The sequence below is a fragment of the Pelophylax lessonae genome (genome assembly GCF_965119305.1).
Source record: "Pelophylax lessonae genome assembly, chromosome: 1".
Classification (NCBI taxonomy): domain Eukaryota; kingdom Metazoa; phylum Chordata; class Amphibia; order Anura; family Ranidae; genus Pelophylax; species Pelophylax lessonae.
In genome coordinates, this window is record NC_138768.1 from 758,110,271 (window position 1) to 758,127,336 (window position 17,066).

Consider the following 17,066-nt stretch of genomic DNA (forward strand, 5'->3'; position numbering starts at 1 on the left):
CCCCATCAGACTCACCACCCTGCAGAAACAGGCACCTGCAGCCACCAGGATAATCTGCACTGCACGCCCGGCGATCAGGAAGTAAAAAAAGATCCAGGAGTCAGCACCAGGGGATGAGGAGGGGCTCCCACCGACGATAATGGCTACCCACAGGGCTCCACTATCATGGCTGCTGCTATTTTCAATGGCAAACCACCGCAAAATGGCCAATGGACTACACAAACATGGCCGCCGTGCATAGAAACACACAGGCTACAACAAAATGGCGAACTCATGCAGCGCCACAAGGCTTCCAAGGACCCAGGAGGGATTCCTAGGCCTCAAGGAAAGACCCAGGTAGGACGGGGGCCCTGGCAGGAGTCCCCCACCAGATACACCCCCCTCCCCGCACAGCTGGTCACTGGTGGCGCACCCCCCCCAGCCCTCATCGCCAGTATAGTGCCCTGCTCCCACCCCAGGAGGTGGACCAGACCATCAAAACAGCACCAGCATAAGAGGGAGTGGGGATAGGATGGGGGACAGATGAAAGGGGGTGCCTGACGGGAAGGAGGGAAATCCGGGAGGTCCGACCGTAAACCCCAAAACCCTCCCAGGGGAGAGGGGGAATAGATACTCACAGTACCAGGAACCGAGTGGGCACCTCTCCAGACAGAACCCCTCGCCCTCGAAATGGGGGAGGCTGTCGGCCAGGAGGACTAGGGCTGAGACCTGGTAGTAACCGGCCTCGTGAGGCGTTTAACTCACAGGCCAGCCCCTGTCCGGTAAGGCTATGTCGCAGCTGACCTAGCACGGAGCTGAGGTCTGTGAACTCTCGCTGGCGAGACTGGGGTGACCACTGGTCCGGAAGAAAAAATTTCTATCCAAAAGAAAAAATTTGCCAGGACCAGAGATCCCAGCAAAGAATTAGGTCCTTACAGTACTCCTGACTAGGCAGAAAAAAGTACATATAGCAGGGAGAGGGAGTATACCCCCTGGGACTACCCATAGGCGTAGCCAGATGATTTTTCTGCCTAGAGTCCTACTCCTGTAGGGGGCAGCATAACCCAATGATTATGAAGATCAGGAGCTGTGCCCGTCAATGAACGAAAGAGAAAAAAAACGTTTAATGTTACTTTAAAAATATCCTTAGCAAAGTACAATTGGGTTTGTATAGGAAATATCTGCAGCCTTATAGACTGGCGGTTTTAACTCACATAAAGTGGAACTCTCTGCTCATACCTTTATCTGTACTATTTAAAGCAGGAAGCAGGAAATAGAACACTACAATATTGTGCCAAGAGAACAAAAAAATGCAATGGTGTGCAATGATTAGATGTTATTGTTTTATAGCTGTTAAAGGTATACCTGTAGAGTAACCATATCAGGCCGATACTGCTTCCTCAGGCCAATGTCATACATGAGGAACTTCAACAATTTAAAGGCATCCTCTTCGCTCATGTGTAGAAGAAGCACTCCGGCAACAAAGCTAAGCCCTTGGCAGTAACCCACTTCTGGATCCAGCAAGGAATAGGCCTTCAGAATGTTGTACAGTGACAGCTGTCCTGCTCCCAGCTGGGCTGAGAAGTATGGGTGTGTCGGGAAGGTGCGTCCTAAGAAAACAATTGAGGTTAGCTATTCAAATACGTTTACTTGAACCTTGCTGTAAGGGCAGGTCAAACAAAAACAAGAATCTTTTGAAGCAATTTTATCTCCTTAAGTAAACTTTCAACACCACTTACTAGGTAAACAGCATAAAATCAACTTGCCTTTGGCCCTTTTGAATTATGTACTCAGATAATGAAAATAAGTCACTTCATAAGGTTCACTGCAGCATATCAGATAAAATAAATTATAAAATAACTCCATGCTATCTTTACACCTGGCCAAATTAGTAGCATAAATTAAGATGATGATTTACACAATGTTCCTGATAATATGCTCAAAAGGGACCTGAAGATAATACAAGCAACCACACTGACACCTAATGGTGATAAAAAGTACTAACACATGCCATTACTATTTTTCCCCAGTGTCATTTAAAGAGACAATCCTGCAGGTCTAATACACCAACCAGTACTTAATTCTGCCACCATCTACAATGGCAGCACACAAAAAAACCTGCAGGGTGATAAATTACGAGGCAAGCAGGCACTTGTAGAACAACTCAGATGTAACCTTGGGTTACTGACCATGCAGGGTCTGGGGATTTGAAAGCGGTGGTTTTATTCCCCTTCCTTCTTTAGAGAAACTGGAATGGATCATAGCAATTCTGATTGGTCAATTTGTGCAGCGATTTATCAAATTCAAATTTTAAAGAACAAAATACACTGACTTTTTGTGAATGCAAACACAATACCCAAATTTTTGGTTAAACATAAAAGATGGTGTTACGCCAAGTAAACAGATACTCAATGTGTAATGCTTTAAAACTGCGTACGCTCATGGAACAGCTCCAAACTACAGTACCTAAAATTCTCCAAAGGCGACACTTTAAAAGCCTTTACAGGTTACCAGTTTACCAGAATTACACAGGAGGTCTGGTGCTAGAATTATTGATCTCGATTTGACATTTGCGGCAATATCTCATGCACAGGGGTCAGTTGCTTTGATTTTATTATTTATTTTATTTATTATTTTTTACATTCTACCTTTATTTTTTATTGGTCAACTTTTTTGCTATTACAAAGGATGAACAATAGCATGGGCCCTGACAGGTCCTCTTTATGGGAAGATCTGGAGTCTATTAGGTGGATATCCTCCTCAGCTACCCGTAAAAGTGATCCAGCATCTCTATAGCGACTCAAATCACTTTTACATTATAGAGATTCATCTGCTGAAGGAAAAAAACGATAACGGGACAAGGATTATAGTGTTAACCATGATTTCGGTATAACCACGTCAACCTCGTCAACATACAGTATATCTATATGATTTTATTAAAATAATATACATATATTATATTTAATATATACGTTTAATGAAACTTTTCAGCAAGGCGAAGGAGAGGGGAGGAGAGGGGGGGAGAGGGAGAGGGGAGGAGAGAGGGGGGAGAGGGAGAGGAGGAGAGGGGGGGGGGAGGGAGAGGAGGAGAGGGGGGGGGAGAGGGAGAGGAGGAGAGGTGGGGGAGAGGGAGAGGGGGGGAGGGGGGGGAGAGGGAGAGGAGGAGAGGGGGGGGGAGAGGGAGAGGAGGAGAGGGGGGGGGAGAGGCAGAGGAGGAGAGGGGGGGGGGGAGAGGCAGAGGAGGAGAGGGGGGGGGGAGAGGCAGAGGAGGAGAGGGGGGGGGAGAGGCAGAGGAGGAGAGGGGGGGAGGAGAGGCAGAGGAGGAGAGGGGGGGGAGAGGCAGAGGAGGAGAGGGGGGGGGAGAGGCAGAGGAGGAGAGGGGGGGAGAGAGGCAGAGGAGGAGAGGGGGGGAGAGAGGCAGAGGAGGAGAGGGGGGGAGAGGGAGAGGAGGAGAGGGGGGAGAGGGAGAGGAGGAGAGGGGGGAGAGGGAGAGGAGGAGAAGGGGGGAGAGGGAGAGGAGGAGAAGGGGGGAGAGGGAGAGGAGAGGGAGAGGGGAGGGAGAGGAGAGGGGAGGAGGGGGTTAGTGGGGGAGAGGGAAGGGTTTAAGCTGCACACAGCGCACAGAAAGCATGAAGGCAAAAAAAAAAAAAACTCTCAGCATTTAAAACCACAAGATATTGCACTATTTTCCCAGGGTTTTAAAACTTTTAAAATTACATTTTTCCCCTCTTAAAACATTATACTCAGTTTCCCTGTCAGACAGAATCACAAATCCTGACTGCCTTTTTTGGCCTCACACAGCCTAGGTTTTCATCATCTGTTTATACTGTCAAGACTGAAGTTAGTGCTTCGGGAAGAAAAACTTTAGGCTGGGTCCACTGATCAATGCGTGAATGATTAGCTGGAATTAAGCATGCTGCAACTTGCTTCTGTTAGTAAAATTATTATTGCTTTGACACTTAACAGGAACAAGAGGATGCTGGGAATCTAGGGAGTGCAGGTAATGTGCTTGTGATTACAGCTCCATAACTGTACTAAGAACTTTTTATTTTTTTTTTTGTCATGAATATAGTGAACTACACTTCTCTGTCCCAGCATGAAACATAAAACAGGGAAGGGTTCTTGTAAAGGTAAATGAAGCATTCAACACAACAGCCCTCTTGTTAAACACTACCCCACCCTTGTGTTTCAGGAATGCTGCAGCAATAATGCCATTACAATATAAGATTACAGATCTTTTCAGCATGACAAAGCTATGCGATAAAAATTAGACTGAAATATATCACTGACTATACAGCAAAATCAACACATACATTAATTACTGATCTGAAGGCATTTTAATAACTATAACCAAAAAAAAAAAAAAAGTATGCAAGCGACACATTTCCCACCACGAATCTTGCAGAAGACAGATACCCTGTCGTAGTAGATATATATGGTGTGCAAATGCAAAAAGGAATGATAAAATCCTATATCTTTCATGTTATGTTCTTGATTGAGTGTTTTTTTTTTTTTTTTTTTTTAATTTCAAGACACTTTCTCGCCAACTACATTTAAAAGGGTTGTAAAGTCAGAAGGTTTTTAATCTTAATGCATTCTTTGCATTAAGAAAAAAAGCCTTCTGTGTTCTGCAGCCCCCCTAATACTTACCTGAGCCCCATCTCCATCCAGCGACGTTGCCACTTACTAAAACTAGAGGAAAAACGGTTTGATGTTAAAATGCATAAGGGGTTCTTTACTGTCAGAGCAGTAAGGATGTGGAATTCTCTTCCACAAGCAGTGGTATCAGCAGGGAGAATCAATAGTTTTAAAAAACTATTAGATGGGCACCTTAAAGACCACAACATACAGGGGTATACAATGTACGGTTAACAGCAAACACACACACATCATAGGTTGAACTGGATGGACTGATGTCTTTTTTTCAACCTCAAAAACTATGTAACTATGATGTCCACAAGTGCCTCAGCCATCCGGGACTCTCTTCTGATTGGCTGAGACACAGCAACAGCGCCATTAGATCCCACTGTTGTCAATCAAATGCAGTTAGTCAATCAGGAGAAAGAGGATGTGGGGCCGAATGGCAGCTCCGTGTCTAAATGGATACACGGAGCTCCCCCATAGCAAGCTGCTTGCTGTGGGGGCACTCAACAGGAGGGAGGGGCCAGGAGCTCTAGCCAGGGAATCGGGAAGTAGAGGATCTGGGCTGCCCTGTACAAAACCACGGCACAGAAGAGGTAAGTATAACAGGTTTGCAGGGCTAATCAGAGATGTGCTGCAATGATCACACAGACATCAGCAACTGTGTAAAGAAACAACCACATTTGGCTGTACAGGCACACCGTTGTCGGTAAACTCAAGAGATTGCTGATTGTCTGGATTAGACTGTTGTTTTTAATCTACACAATCGTCAATGAAAAAATAACTAAACCCGTGGATTTAACAGTTTCAAAAAAGCAATTACATTCCCGGCATGCCAGGAATGCTGTCACATTTGCTTGTGCTTTCAAGCAAACTGTCAAACCCTCAAAAGGCTGGTGTCATAACGGATCACATGTGCAGCATCATGGCAGTTTCAGATCAAACAGAGGCAAAGATGACTGTCTCCTTGGCTGAAAAGAATAGGAGGGTTTAGCTCTGCTTTAAGATAATGCATAATAAAAGTTCTGGTTGTTACACATGCTAAACAAGGGCAGAATCAGATTTTTACCTGGAATCCCACTTTAAAGTCAAATACTTTAAGTGGTTGTAAAGGCTGAATGTTTTTTTTACCTGCATGCATTATATGAATGAAGATAAGAAACCTTCAGTGTGCAGTTCTAACCTCAACCCTCCTTAATACTTACCTAAGCCCGATCTCGATCCCACGATGTGCCCGAGACCCGAGGCGTTCACGCTTTACCATAAATAGACTGCAAGTCCCGAGGTGCTCACGCTTTACCGTAAATAGACTGCAAGTATGGAATTTTCACATGTTTGGATGTTTTAAACAAAGTACTGTTTGTTAATTTAAGTGTAAGCGCAATTTTATACTTTCAATGAAAAGTTAATTGGATTTCAAACTATGTGGAGCTTGTGATCCTCTCTTTAGCGATACTTACCTGCATGCATGGATACTTAACCGGGAGGCACGATCACTGATGTCATTCTCCAGGAGGGAGGACCACCTTTTTGCAAGGGAGACATTTGGAGATCAGATTCTGTGGAATCTGTATATCATTATAAAAGTGCCATTTGACTCATATTCTTGAAAGTCATATGTATCTTGTAAGCAAACTTGAGTATTTTTTTCTGGTCATGGTGCAAGAGAAATGGTGTTCACACTGAAGATTGAGAAGCTGTTCATATTGAAGATTCAGATTTTTCTTAGCAGCATAAAACTAACAGAACTCCCTACTGACTAGCAAACACCCCAACTTCTCTTTAGTGGCATGTGCACATTATTTGTTAGCAAACAAAAGCACAAAATGCCACCTTTGGGACAAAAAAACAACCTGCACTTCAGCATTTGCATTGCTTTATGTAAATTCAGCTTTAGGGAAATCCAGGAATGCCGACTTTTCCGCCTTTAGGCATAGCTCAGATGACTACTTCACTGTGCACAGCCAAAAACCTCCCTCTGCAGCATTAATTACTCTCTTCTTCAAAGGGTGCACTCACTCTAAAGCCCCGTACACACGCGTCGAAAATTGGCAGGGAATTTCCGTCCAACGTCCGATCTGCCGATTTTCGGCTTGTTAGTATAATGCTACCGACAACCGACTCCGACTTTTCGGGCGAAAAAAATCTGGTGTGCAGACTATAAAATTTTTGTTGGCCGTCAAAACACAGCCGGGTTTTCGTGCAGTCAGTACAGATTTCGACAGGGAAAAAATCTTATGAGCAAGTCTGGGCATGCTCAGATAAGAAAGAACACAAAGAAATCAAACCAACACATGACATCACTTCTGAAGCAGATTTTTGTTGGGCGAGAAAATTCGTGTGCAGTCTAGGCACATTCCAACCAACAAAACACTACTCTGGACAAAAGACGGACGATCGGTCGGCCGATAATCGTTGCGTGTGTACGGGGCTTAAGATTCAAGGAGGATGAAGGAATCTTCCCACTGTTATTGTATTCTGACAGCGGGACTCCTCTGCTGCCAGAAGACACGGATTGGAGCTGCAGCTCATTGGAGCAAAATTTTCCATGAATGTGAATGGCCATAGATGGATCAAAATTCAACCAGCCCCTGCTGCACCAGCTACATTTCAACCCATCTATGGCCAGCTTAAGCAAACAGAATTTTCAGACCTGTATTGCTAACGCAGTTTAACACCTTTTTAAAGTCTGCTGCTTGCTCTCAATCTCCACTCCCCCTGTATCCATTTAGCAATACCATTTTTTAGAATGTGATGGATGTTATACTGAAACTTGTATAGATGGATATTGGAATTTATATGTTTATCTGTATAATGTTTTTCCTAATCATATATTTTCACATCTTTAGTGGTGTTAATTCATTTATCTTTGATCCTGAGGAAGCCCTTCTGGGCAAAACGTGTAGACCTGGAATTACCCACATATGCTTCAACTACTACTTTTTGCCTAGTGAGGCACACCACATCAGACAATGGGTTGTTATTGCACTATTAAATGTTGATAATATATTAATAAACTGTGTTGATTTTAAGTATTGCCTATATGTGAATTCTTGCCGGGCACCTTCAAAAAAATCTTTTAGTGTTTCCATCCCTTTTTCCTCCCGTGGTCTCCCCTTGTTCTTCCTTTTAAAGTCTATACCAATTGAAATAGTCAGCCTGTGTGTAAAAAATTACAATTATAGGCTGGAGGCTGTACTGTACATGCAGTATTGGTTAGAAGACCCAATCTGTTCTGCCATTTTTTTTTTAGGTCTTCTGATCTGCTGACCCTGCTGACTTTGCATATACATTGAATCTTGTGCAGTCTGCAGACACAAAGTCCACTGCATAAATTCTGCTGTGTTAATTTACCAATTAAAATCTGGTAAAATGCTAATTCTACAAAGACACTCCTTGCCATTTGCGTTCACCGACACTTGCACAGTCTAAATTGGCTATAATGTAGTTTAATTTGAACCATTAAGGAGAATCTAAAACTGGGTGTGTTGGCGTTAATTCAGAAATAAGTTCTTACATACGCTAAACTGAGTGAAACTGTATAGTTATTACTTACTCAGACAACCCTAGTAAAATGTCTTCCAAATATTTACTGGGTATTCAGAACATACAATTATGATATTAAGTGTTAGGTATTTAGCAGTAATGTCAAAGCTTGTAAAGCAGCATATTCCATTTGTGCTCTGTGCATCTAGTGTTTTCACTGAATCCTTTTATAAAGAGGAATTGTAGTTTATTGTCTCTATACTGTGTGTTAATGTCACTTTTTACGGTAGCTATAAATTAAACCTTCTGACATGAGAAACAATCCAGCACACGCTCAGTTCAAAGAGAAACTGAAAGAGCTAAAGATTATATTTACTTGAATTATTGCCTCTTCCAGCATCTCAAAGGGCTATAATATCCCCAGACACCTCATTAAAATCTATAGACACTGCAAACACTTGTGAACTAGAAAAACACTTACAAGAGCAGTATAAAACTCAACCACCATAAATTAAACATCTACATTTGATTTCATAGGATACATGAAAAGCAAGCCATTTTTTTTTTGTTTTTTAATTTGTACACTTGGAAAGCAGTCTGGAAAAATGAAAAGGTGAACCAACTCCAAATATCCTGGATACCTTTGCAGATCCCCCTCCTCCTTGCACAAAGCAGCTATGATGCCCTGTGCTGGCAGTGCAGCAGTCCATGCACCGCAATATACAGACCCGGAGTGAGAAACCGTTATAATGCTCGCAATGGCAAAGTGCTCACTGGTCAGTGCAGCCATGTGACTGTGCTGACCAATGAGAAGCGCATCTGAGGCGTCTTCTGAAAGGTGTCCCAGACGAAAGAAGTGCTGCCTGTTGGTTAATGCAGTCATGTAGTTGCGTTGACTGAGTGTTTGATATTGTGAGCATTAGGATGGAAGCTTACATTGGGGCTGTGTAATGCAGTGTTTGGTATAAACCCAGGAAAACGTCTCCTACTATCTGCATGCCTCAGTTTTTTTTTTCAAGTAACCTAGGAAGATGGACATCTTTCTTTAGCTCTTCTGTTCCAAAGACTAACCTCTAATATTATTAGCACCTTTTTCTTTAGACAAGACTTCTATCCAAAACACTGTTGGAGTTTTTTCTCTCTCTGCTATAGCCACTCAGTTTTGTTACAAGCAGTGTCGGGAGAATTTTAACTCCACAGAGGGGTTGGTGCGCTGTCCGTCAATGAACATCCGAGAAATTTATTTTGAATTTTACGTTAAGTCAAAAATCCCATTTTCTCTTTCGTTCATTGACAGACACAGCTCCTGATATTCATAACCATTGGGACGTTCCAAAGCAGTGTTAAACATGAGGTGTGGGAACAACAAAAAAATTCCATAGGCTAAAAACATTAGCCAACCAAACAACTGGAGCCCACCTGACAAAAACAACACATGCTCAAAGAGGATCAGGTCCTCAAACCGCAGTCTGCAAAATTTTGCAGCCAAAAGAAGCACCCGCAGATGCCAACACATCCACTTTATAAAACTTTGCAGAAGTTTGCATCGACGACCAGGTGGCTGCCTTGCAAACCTGCGTCGCTGACGCCTGATGACGGAAAGCCCAGGAGGAACTAAATGCCCTAGTAGAATGCGCCTTGAAAGGGAGAGGAGGAACCTGATCCCTGATAGAATAGGCTTGAACCACCGTCTGTCTGATCCATCTGGAAATGGACGCAGACAACCCTTTTCGAGGTCCATCCGTAAGCACAGAGTCTGACTTTCTGAAAGCTGCCAGGTACACCCTAATTGCCCAGACCACATCCAAGGCATGCAAGGCAATTTCCTTCAGATCCAAACAAATAATCAGCCAAGCGCTCACTCCGAAGGGGAAGACTGGCGTGCTGCTCTCCTCAGGCAGGGAACTCCAAACGGATGCATAAAAGAAAAGAAAAGGAGGCGCAAACACCTAGTGCATTACCCGTGGTACTGTTAAAATTGGTTTAATAAAAATGCTGAATGCATACTCACAAACATGAAGAATAAAAATCGTATTGCAAATTCCCGTCACCCATGTGTTGGACCATGTCCTGGAAATTGCGACCGCTAACGCGTTTCGGGAGTCAAGCTCCCTTCCTCAGAGCTCGAGCTCTGAGGAAGGGAGCTTGACTCCCGAAACGCGTTAGCGGTCGCAATTTCCAGGACATGGTCCAACACATGGGTGACGGGAATTTGCAATACGATTTTTATTCTTCATGTTTGTGAGTATGCATTCAGCATTTTTATTAAACCAATTTTAACAGTACCACGGGTAATGCACTAGGTGTTTGCGCCTCCTTTTCTTTTCTTTTATAATTTCCTTCAGATGTTTAGGCCTGGGACACAGGGGAGGCAACACAATGTATTCTTTCAAATGAAAATCGGAGACAACCTTTGGAAGGAACGACGGACAGGGGCGAAAAACCACCTTATCCCTGTAAATTGCCAGGTAAGATGAACGCGTGGTGATAGCCAGTAAAAAGGCCACCTTCTGGAACATCATAAGCAGGGGAATCTCCTGAATATTTTGAAAGGGAGGCTTCTGTAGAGCTGAAAGCACCAAATTAAAGATCCCAAGGCAGCAACGGAGTCCGCACTGAAGGAACCAAATGTCGGACACCCTGAAGAAATGTACTCACTAGGGTGTGTGACCGAAGGTCGTTAGAAGAAGATCTCCAAAGCCGACACCTGGCTCTTGATGGTACTCAAGGCCAATTTCTGTTCAACCCCCCCGTTGAAGAAAGGTCAAGATCCGAGCTGCCAAGATGTATCGAGGAAAAGAACCCCAAGAGACTCACACCACGCAATGTACATCTTCCACGTACAATGGTAGATCTTCCTAGAGGTAGATTTCCTGCTTTCTACAGTGTAGGAATCACCGACTCACATAAACCCCTATCCTTCAGCACCTGGTGTTCAACAGCCAAGCGGTTAAAGCCAGCGACTCTAAAGAAGGATGAAAGATTGGTCCTTGGGACAGTAGATCCTTCCTTTAGAGGAAGTTGCTGAGGAACGTCGGCGACCAGCGGCACCAGATTGACGCACAAGCCCGGCGAGGCCAATCCAGAGCCACTAAGATGAACCGGGATCCCTTCTGCCTCGATCCTGCGTATAAGCCTTGGCAGAAGCTTGAGAGGAGGGAAGGTGTAAATCAGATGATACTGACCCCACGGAGCCACCAGCACGTCTGTGACGTCCACCAGAGGATCCCGTGACCAAGCCACAAACCTCTGAACCTTTCTTTTGAGCCGAGACGCCAATGAATCCACCTTGGGGGTGCCCCACAGGGGAGACAGCTGATGAAACACCTCTGGATGAAGGGACAACTCCCTGTGGTCCAACGCCTGCCAGCTGAGGCAATCAGTCTGCCAATTTTCCACCTCGGGAATGTGTATGGCGAAGAGAGCTGGAACGAACTGAGACGCCCACCTTAGAATGCCAGCTACCTCAAGAGCCGCCAGGACACTTCTTGTGCACCCCCTCCCCCCCCCCCCCCCTGGTGACTGACAGAGGAATTTCTTATGTCCGTGACTCAACACAGCCTGATGACTTTTGATTTCTAGTGAGTTACATTACTTATGCCTTGTTACTATTAAAGATGGTCTGCACTTAGATTGCTCTCTCTCTTCCTTTCTTTCCTTCTTCTGGTGACTGACATAAGCCACGGCCGTTGCACTGTCCGATTAAATGTGCACTGGACAACCCTGAAGATGATCCGTCCAATGATCTAGACACAGTCTGATCGCTCAGAGTTCTAAGACACTGATCGGGAGTCTGGACTCTTCCGGCGTCCAGATACCCTAAACAGAATACTTGCCGACGACACCCCCCCAGCTGGACAGGCTGACATCCATGGTGACCACTGTCCAATACAAGGGGAAGAAGGAATTTCCCAGCCCAAGCGCCGGAGAACGAAGCCACCATATCAGGGACTCCATCGTGTCCCCGACTCGGCCGAGTCCAGAGTCAGGACCAGATAGGCCAGCTTTGTGGACAGAACCAGAGCAGACTTCTGAAAATTCAGAATCCAGCCGAACTCCCGTAGTTTGCATTGTGATCCCCAGGTTCTACACCAGAGAAGGAGGAGACTCCGCTTGCAGAAGAAGGTCATCCGAGTAGCAAAGTACTGTGATCCCCCATTGGAGTAGCAAAGCTAGCACTGGGGCTAACACTTTTGTGAAGACCCGAGGAGCAGATGCGAGACCAAAGGGTAACACCACAAACTGATAATGCTCCTCTCCCACAGCAAAGGGGAGAAAACGCTAGTGACTGGCACATATTGGAATGTGAAGGTAGGCATCCTTGCTATCGATAGAGGCTAGGAAATCCCCCTGATGCAGGGATGCCACCACCATTCGAACGGACTCCATGCTGAACTTCTGTACCTGCACAAAGCGGTTTAGCGCCTTGAGGTCCAGGATTGGACGCACTTTGCCTTCCTTCCTGGGAACTGTGAACAGGTTTGAGTAAAAACCCTGAAAACATTCCGAGGTCGGAACTGGGACAATCACCCCTTGAAGGAACAGGTCTTGTACCGCCCAAAGCAGGCCCTGTGAACGGTCTGGGGACAGACGCAAGTTGGAAGGAAAAAAAACCTTGCCGGGGGGGGGGGGGGACAAAAGTGAAGCTCAATCTTGTAGCCGGACCAAATGACTTTGTGGACCCACTTGTTTTGCACCAGGGAAGTCCACGGGTCCGGAAACCAGTGAAGATGTCGTTCCCCCCCCCCTCCCCATACCCGATACGGGGTGAGGGCGCACCTTCAAGCTGATCAGGAAGGAAGATCAGTCAAAGCCTTTTTGAAGCCTGATCCGCAGACCAGCACTTGAGCCAAAAAACACGATAAGGACCACTGCCAGAACAGAGGCGAGCCATCAGGGGAGCTGCATCCAAAAAACTTTGCGGCCAAAATAAGCATCCACAGATGCCAAAGTATCCACCTTATAGAATTTTGTGAAGGTATGCACAAACGACCAAGTGGCCACCTTGCATACTTGCGATATTGAAGCCTGATAACGGAAGGCCCAAGAAGCACTCAGTGCCCGAGTAGAATGCGCCGTTACAGGGAAAGGCGGCAAAAGAGACCGTACAGGTGGAGCCACATGTCAAACCCCCTGAATGAAGGTATGAACTAAAGAGTGCGTGGCTAGGGGTCGCTGAAAGAAGATTGCAAAGGCAGGCACCCAGCCCTTTATGGTATCCAAGGCCAACTTCTGATCAACAAACTGCTGAAGTAAGGTTAAGATCCGAGCCACAGAAAAGGATCGAGGATGAGCGCCAATCGACTCACAACAAGAAATGTGCACTCACCATATGCTTTTCACGTACGATGGAAGAAAATAGCACAGCGCCTTCTAAGTGCAGTCCTGCACTCGGAAGGTGCTGTGCTTTTTTCTTCCTGGTTTCTCAAAAGTTGCTTCCTCCTCCTCCACTAGCAGCCGCTATAGTGAGCAGCATCCAGGTGAACTGTCCTTGCTGTCCCCCTCTCCCTGAAAAAAATTTCTTTGGGCTGAGAAGGAGGGCCAAAGTCTGCTGCGAGGCTCCTTTCCTTTCCTTGACTGTGGCAGGAAAGTCCATCCTCCCTCCCACCCAGTGATACCGTTAATGATGTCATTGAGGGTAGCCCAAAACAAGCAGTTGTATAAGCAAAAAAATCAGCGCTTAACTCTAAATGAGGTGGACCACTCTATCTGCCTTCAGCAATCAATACCTATTGGTCTTAAAGGCTGTAGATTACACAAGAATCCGATGATAAATAAATATATAAATGAGTTTGTGAACTTCTAAAATCAGATGTAGTTATCAGAAAAGTCAACGCATAAGTGATGATAAAACTGTAAAATAAGTCTGCTTAATCCGAATCTCTGTGCTTCTTAAAGAACTAAAGTGGATGACAGTGAAGAACAAATAGTGTGCAAATAGTGTCTAATCAATATAATGACAGCAGAAAATTAACAAAAATTAGTGTGCGAATAGCAGCAATCAGTGATGAGGTCAATACAAACCTACATAAGTGTCACCAAACGGACTGAATATCAAAAAGTGCAGCAGTGCTAAACTTAAGGTGCATAAATGTCCACAAAATGGCTTATATAAGTCCAATACGGTAATTAAAGTGCAGAGTGCCACGAAATTGAGTGATCAATTCAAGTGCAGTCAACAGGTGAGATCACACTTCCAAACACAGCAAAGTGGATGTGTCCCGGTGAGCTCGCAATCCAACACCAAGTGCAGTGGCCGCTCACCTCCACAACACTCAAAAAGAGCGTTAAGCACTGTTATCCAAGCTCCTCACACTCTTCTGACATACGCTTATTGCCCTTCAGCTGTTTTTGGCTTAGTGATTCAGAATGGGTCCACACGGATCTCTCTCAATCTATCTATCTAGCTCTTAGACAAGAGAGGCTCTCATTGTGCAGTACATCAGGGTATATATTTATTGAATAAAAGTTGCGAACTACTTACACAACGAAGCTAATACAGTGCAGAAAGTCTCCAATACAACCGCCGATGCGGTGAGCTCCGAGGCTTCCGGTCTCGGCCGAAGACCGGAAGTGACGTCAATGCGGCTTGTCTGACGCGTTGCGCTATGAACACCCGTAGCTTTTTCAAAGGGGAAAGCCGTCAGATCATCACCGGATATATAACAGGAATTGGTTACCAAGGAAACCACATAGGACGCGGTCAATGCTATACAAAACAAGCAATCGCCTTGAAAGGGCAGATCAATGACAGCTTTCCTGGAGGCTTGGTCTGCGGACCAATTCTTAAGCCACAGCATGTGCCTAATCACCACTGCTGAAACAAAGTTTAGACAGCACAAGAGCTGTATCCAGAGCTGCATCACAAATAAACTGTAGCCCATGGACCAACGGGTCCGCTAAGTCAACATAAGCAGTGAGGGCCTGCTCACCCTCCAGGCCCTAGCCCAAAAGCTTGGCCCATTCAGTTAGGGTCTGAGACACCAGGGCTGAGGCAAAGACTGGCCGCAATGCCGAACCAGCCATAGTAAACTGGTGGACTAACCCACTTTTTAAAAGTGACTACGCAAAAGGGTAACCCACAAAGGGTAATTTTGGTTGTTCCCATTCCCATTTATGTGCCAAAATAAGGCACATAAGGAAACCTCTTTGGAGTGCGATGCGACTTGTGCGTACCAAACGACACGCCATGTCCGTGGCTACATCAGCTGCATTCTCCATTTTTAAAATCTCATGCACTGCAGTGATAAGTGCGTCTCCCAGCAGTTTTTCATTCGCTGCTGTGACCATGGAGGAATTATCCTCTCTATCAGAAGGATCAGGGGGTGTGATATTAAGTCCCCTTGGCTGGACCCCACCCATGGTGGCATCAGGCTCAGAATCAGATGAGACAGCGTGAGCAGGTGAAGCAGGGCATGCTTCCTCCTGGGCCTTTACCCACACAGCACTTCCACCCGAGACACTAAAGACTGCAGGACCGCAATCAGTACAACCATGGGAGGGGGTCAGTGGGGGAGATGTGAACTTGAGGCTCCATAAGGAAAGGAAGACCTTGCAGTACAAAAAAAAATATTTTAGCACCACTAAAGGATCTCCTCAAGGCTCAGGGTACCTAGAGGAGGAGGCGGAGGAGCTTCGGCATCCCCACAAGGCTTGAGTTATCTCCAGCATCTCCCAGACTCTGAGAAAATAGCCCCGGGACATCACCCGGCTACACAAACATGGCCGCCAACCGGAGACCAGCCAGACTAAGGGAAAATGGCCCCCGTGACATCATCCGACTACAGAAACATGGTTGCCAACCAGAGACCAGCCAGACTAAGGGAAAATGGCCACCATCAGCTAAAACTGCTGAAGCATGCTGCCAGGATCTTTCCTGCAGCCTCTGCAATGCTGCACCCTCTTGCAAGGGGATCCCCCCTGAAAGTTGGACACGCGTTTAGGGGAGTTTTGCGTTTGCTGAGCACTTTGCACCGGTCTCTGCACTAGGACCCCCCTGCACTATACCCACACTGCAAACAGCAGGGCATGCACACTGAAGGGCATTGCCTCCAGACTACCAGGGCGGGACACACACTATCCCAGGACCCTTAAATAGTAGGGATAACAGGGAAACCCCAGGGGTTTCTGCAGCCTTTTCTGCCCTGGGACCCCCCACCAGACTCTAGGTCCAGACAGGGGGAATGGGAGTGGGGGGAAGCCCAGCTCAGTGAGGGATTTAAGGATGGGAGGAGGGAACCTGCAGGCAGGTCCGACCGTCCTTGGAGGTTACCCGCATTCACCCCAAAAGAAAAACACCAAAAGGGAAAAGGGGGACTGTACTTACCCTTCCATGGTGCAGGTAACTCTCGAGACAGAACTCCTTGTCACCAAAGTAGGGGAGCTGTCAGCCAAGGGACCACTGCGACTCAGACATAAGCCCGGTCGTATGCGACCCTGCGAGACATTTAACTTGCGCGCCAGTCTCTGTTCATGAGGCTATGTTGTGGCCGACCTAGCGCGTAGCTGCGTTCTGCACGCGCTCGCTGGCTGAGCTGGGGGGACCAGTGGATCTAGATTATCCAGCCCGTCACCCAGCCCGGCAGCTGACTGTAGATCTCCCAAGAGGAAAAACAAAAAAAAAGATGTAAGGAAGGAGAAAATTGCTAGGACCAGAGATCCCAGCTGGGAGCCTAGGTCCTTACTCCTGACTAGACAGATTAAAACTGATTACCTAGAGCAGAGAGGGGGGTTATATACAAAGCTGAGGACAGCCCATGGGTGTAGCTAGGTGTTTTTTGTTCTGCCTATTCCTACACCTGAAGGAGGCAATATAACCCACTAGTTATGATTTATGGAGCGCTGTGTCCATCCATGAACGAAAGAGAAAAGCTATTACCACCACTGAGCTTGAGCCCTTGCTTCTTGAACACCTAGAACAGATGGCTGTAGTGTTGAACTTCAGCAGCACATTTCTCGCA

At 46.0% G+C, this 17,066-nt stretch overlaps 1 protein-coding gene across 7 annotated transcripts in view; it reads right to left on the reverse strand.

Moving 5' to 3' along the window:
• The window catches only part of TBC1D1 (TBC1 domain family member 1), a 379,700-nt gene that overhangs the window by 26,800 nt on the left and 335,834 nt on the right, over positions 1–17,066 (reverse strand). For all 7 annotated transcript variants that reach the window (XM_082248068.1, XM_082248069.1, XM_082248071.1 and 4 more), the window contains one exon: positions 1,345–1,589. In XM_082248068.1, the coding sequence (XP_082104194.1) occupies positions 1,345–1,589 (245 nt within the window). The remainder of the gene's footprint in view (positions 1–1,344; positions 1,590–17,066) is intronic.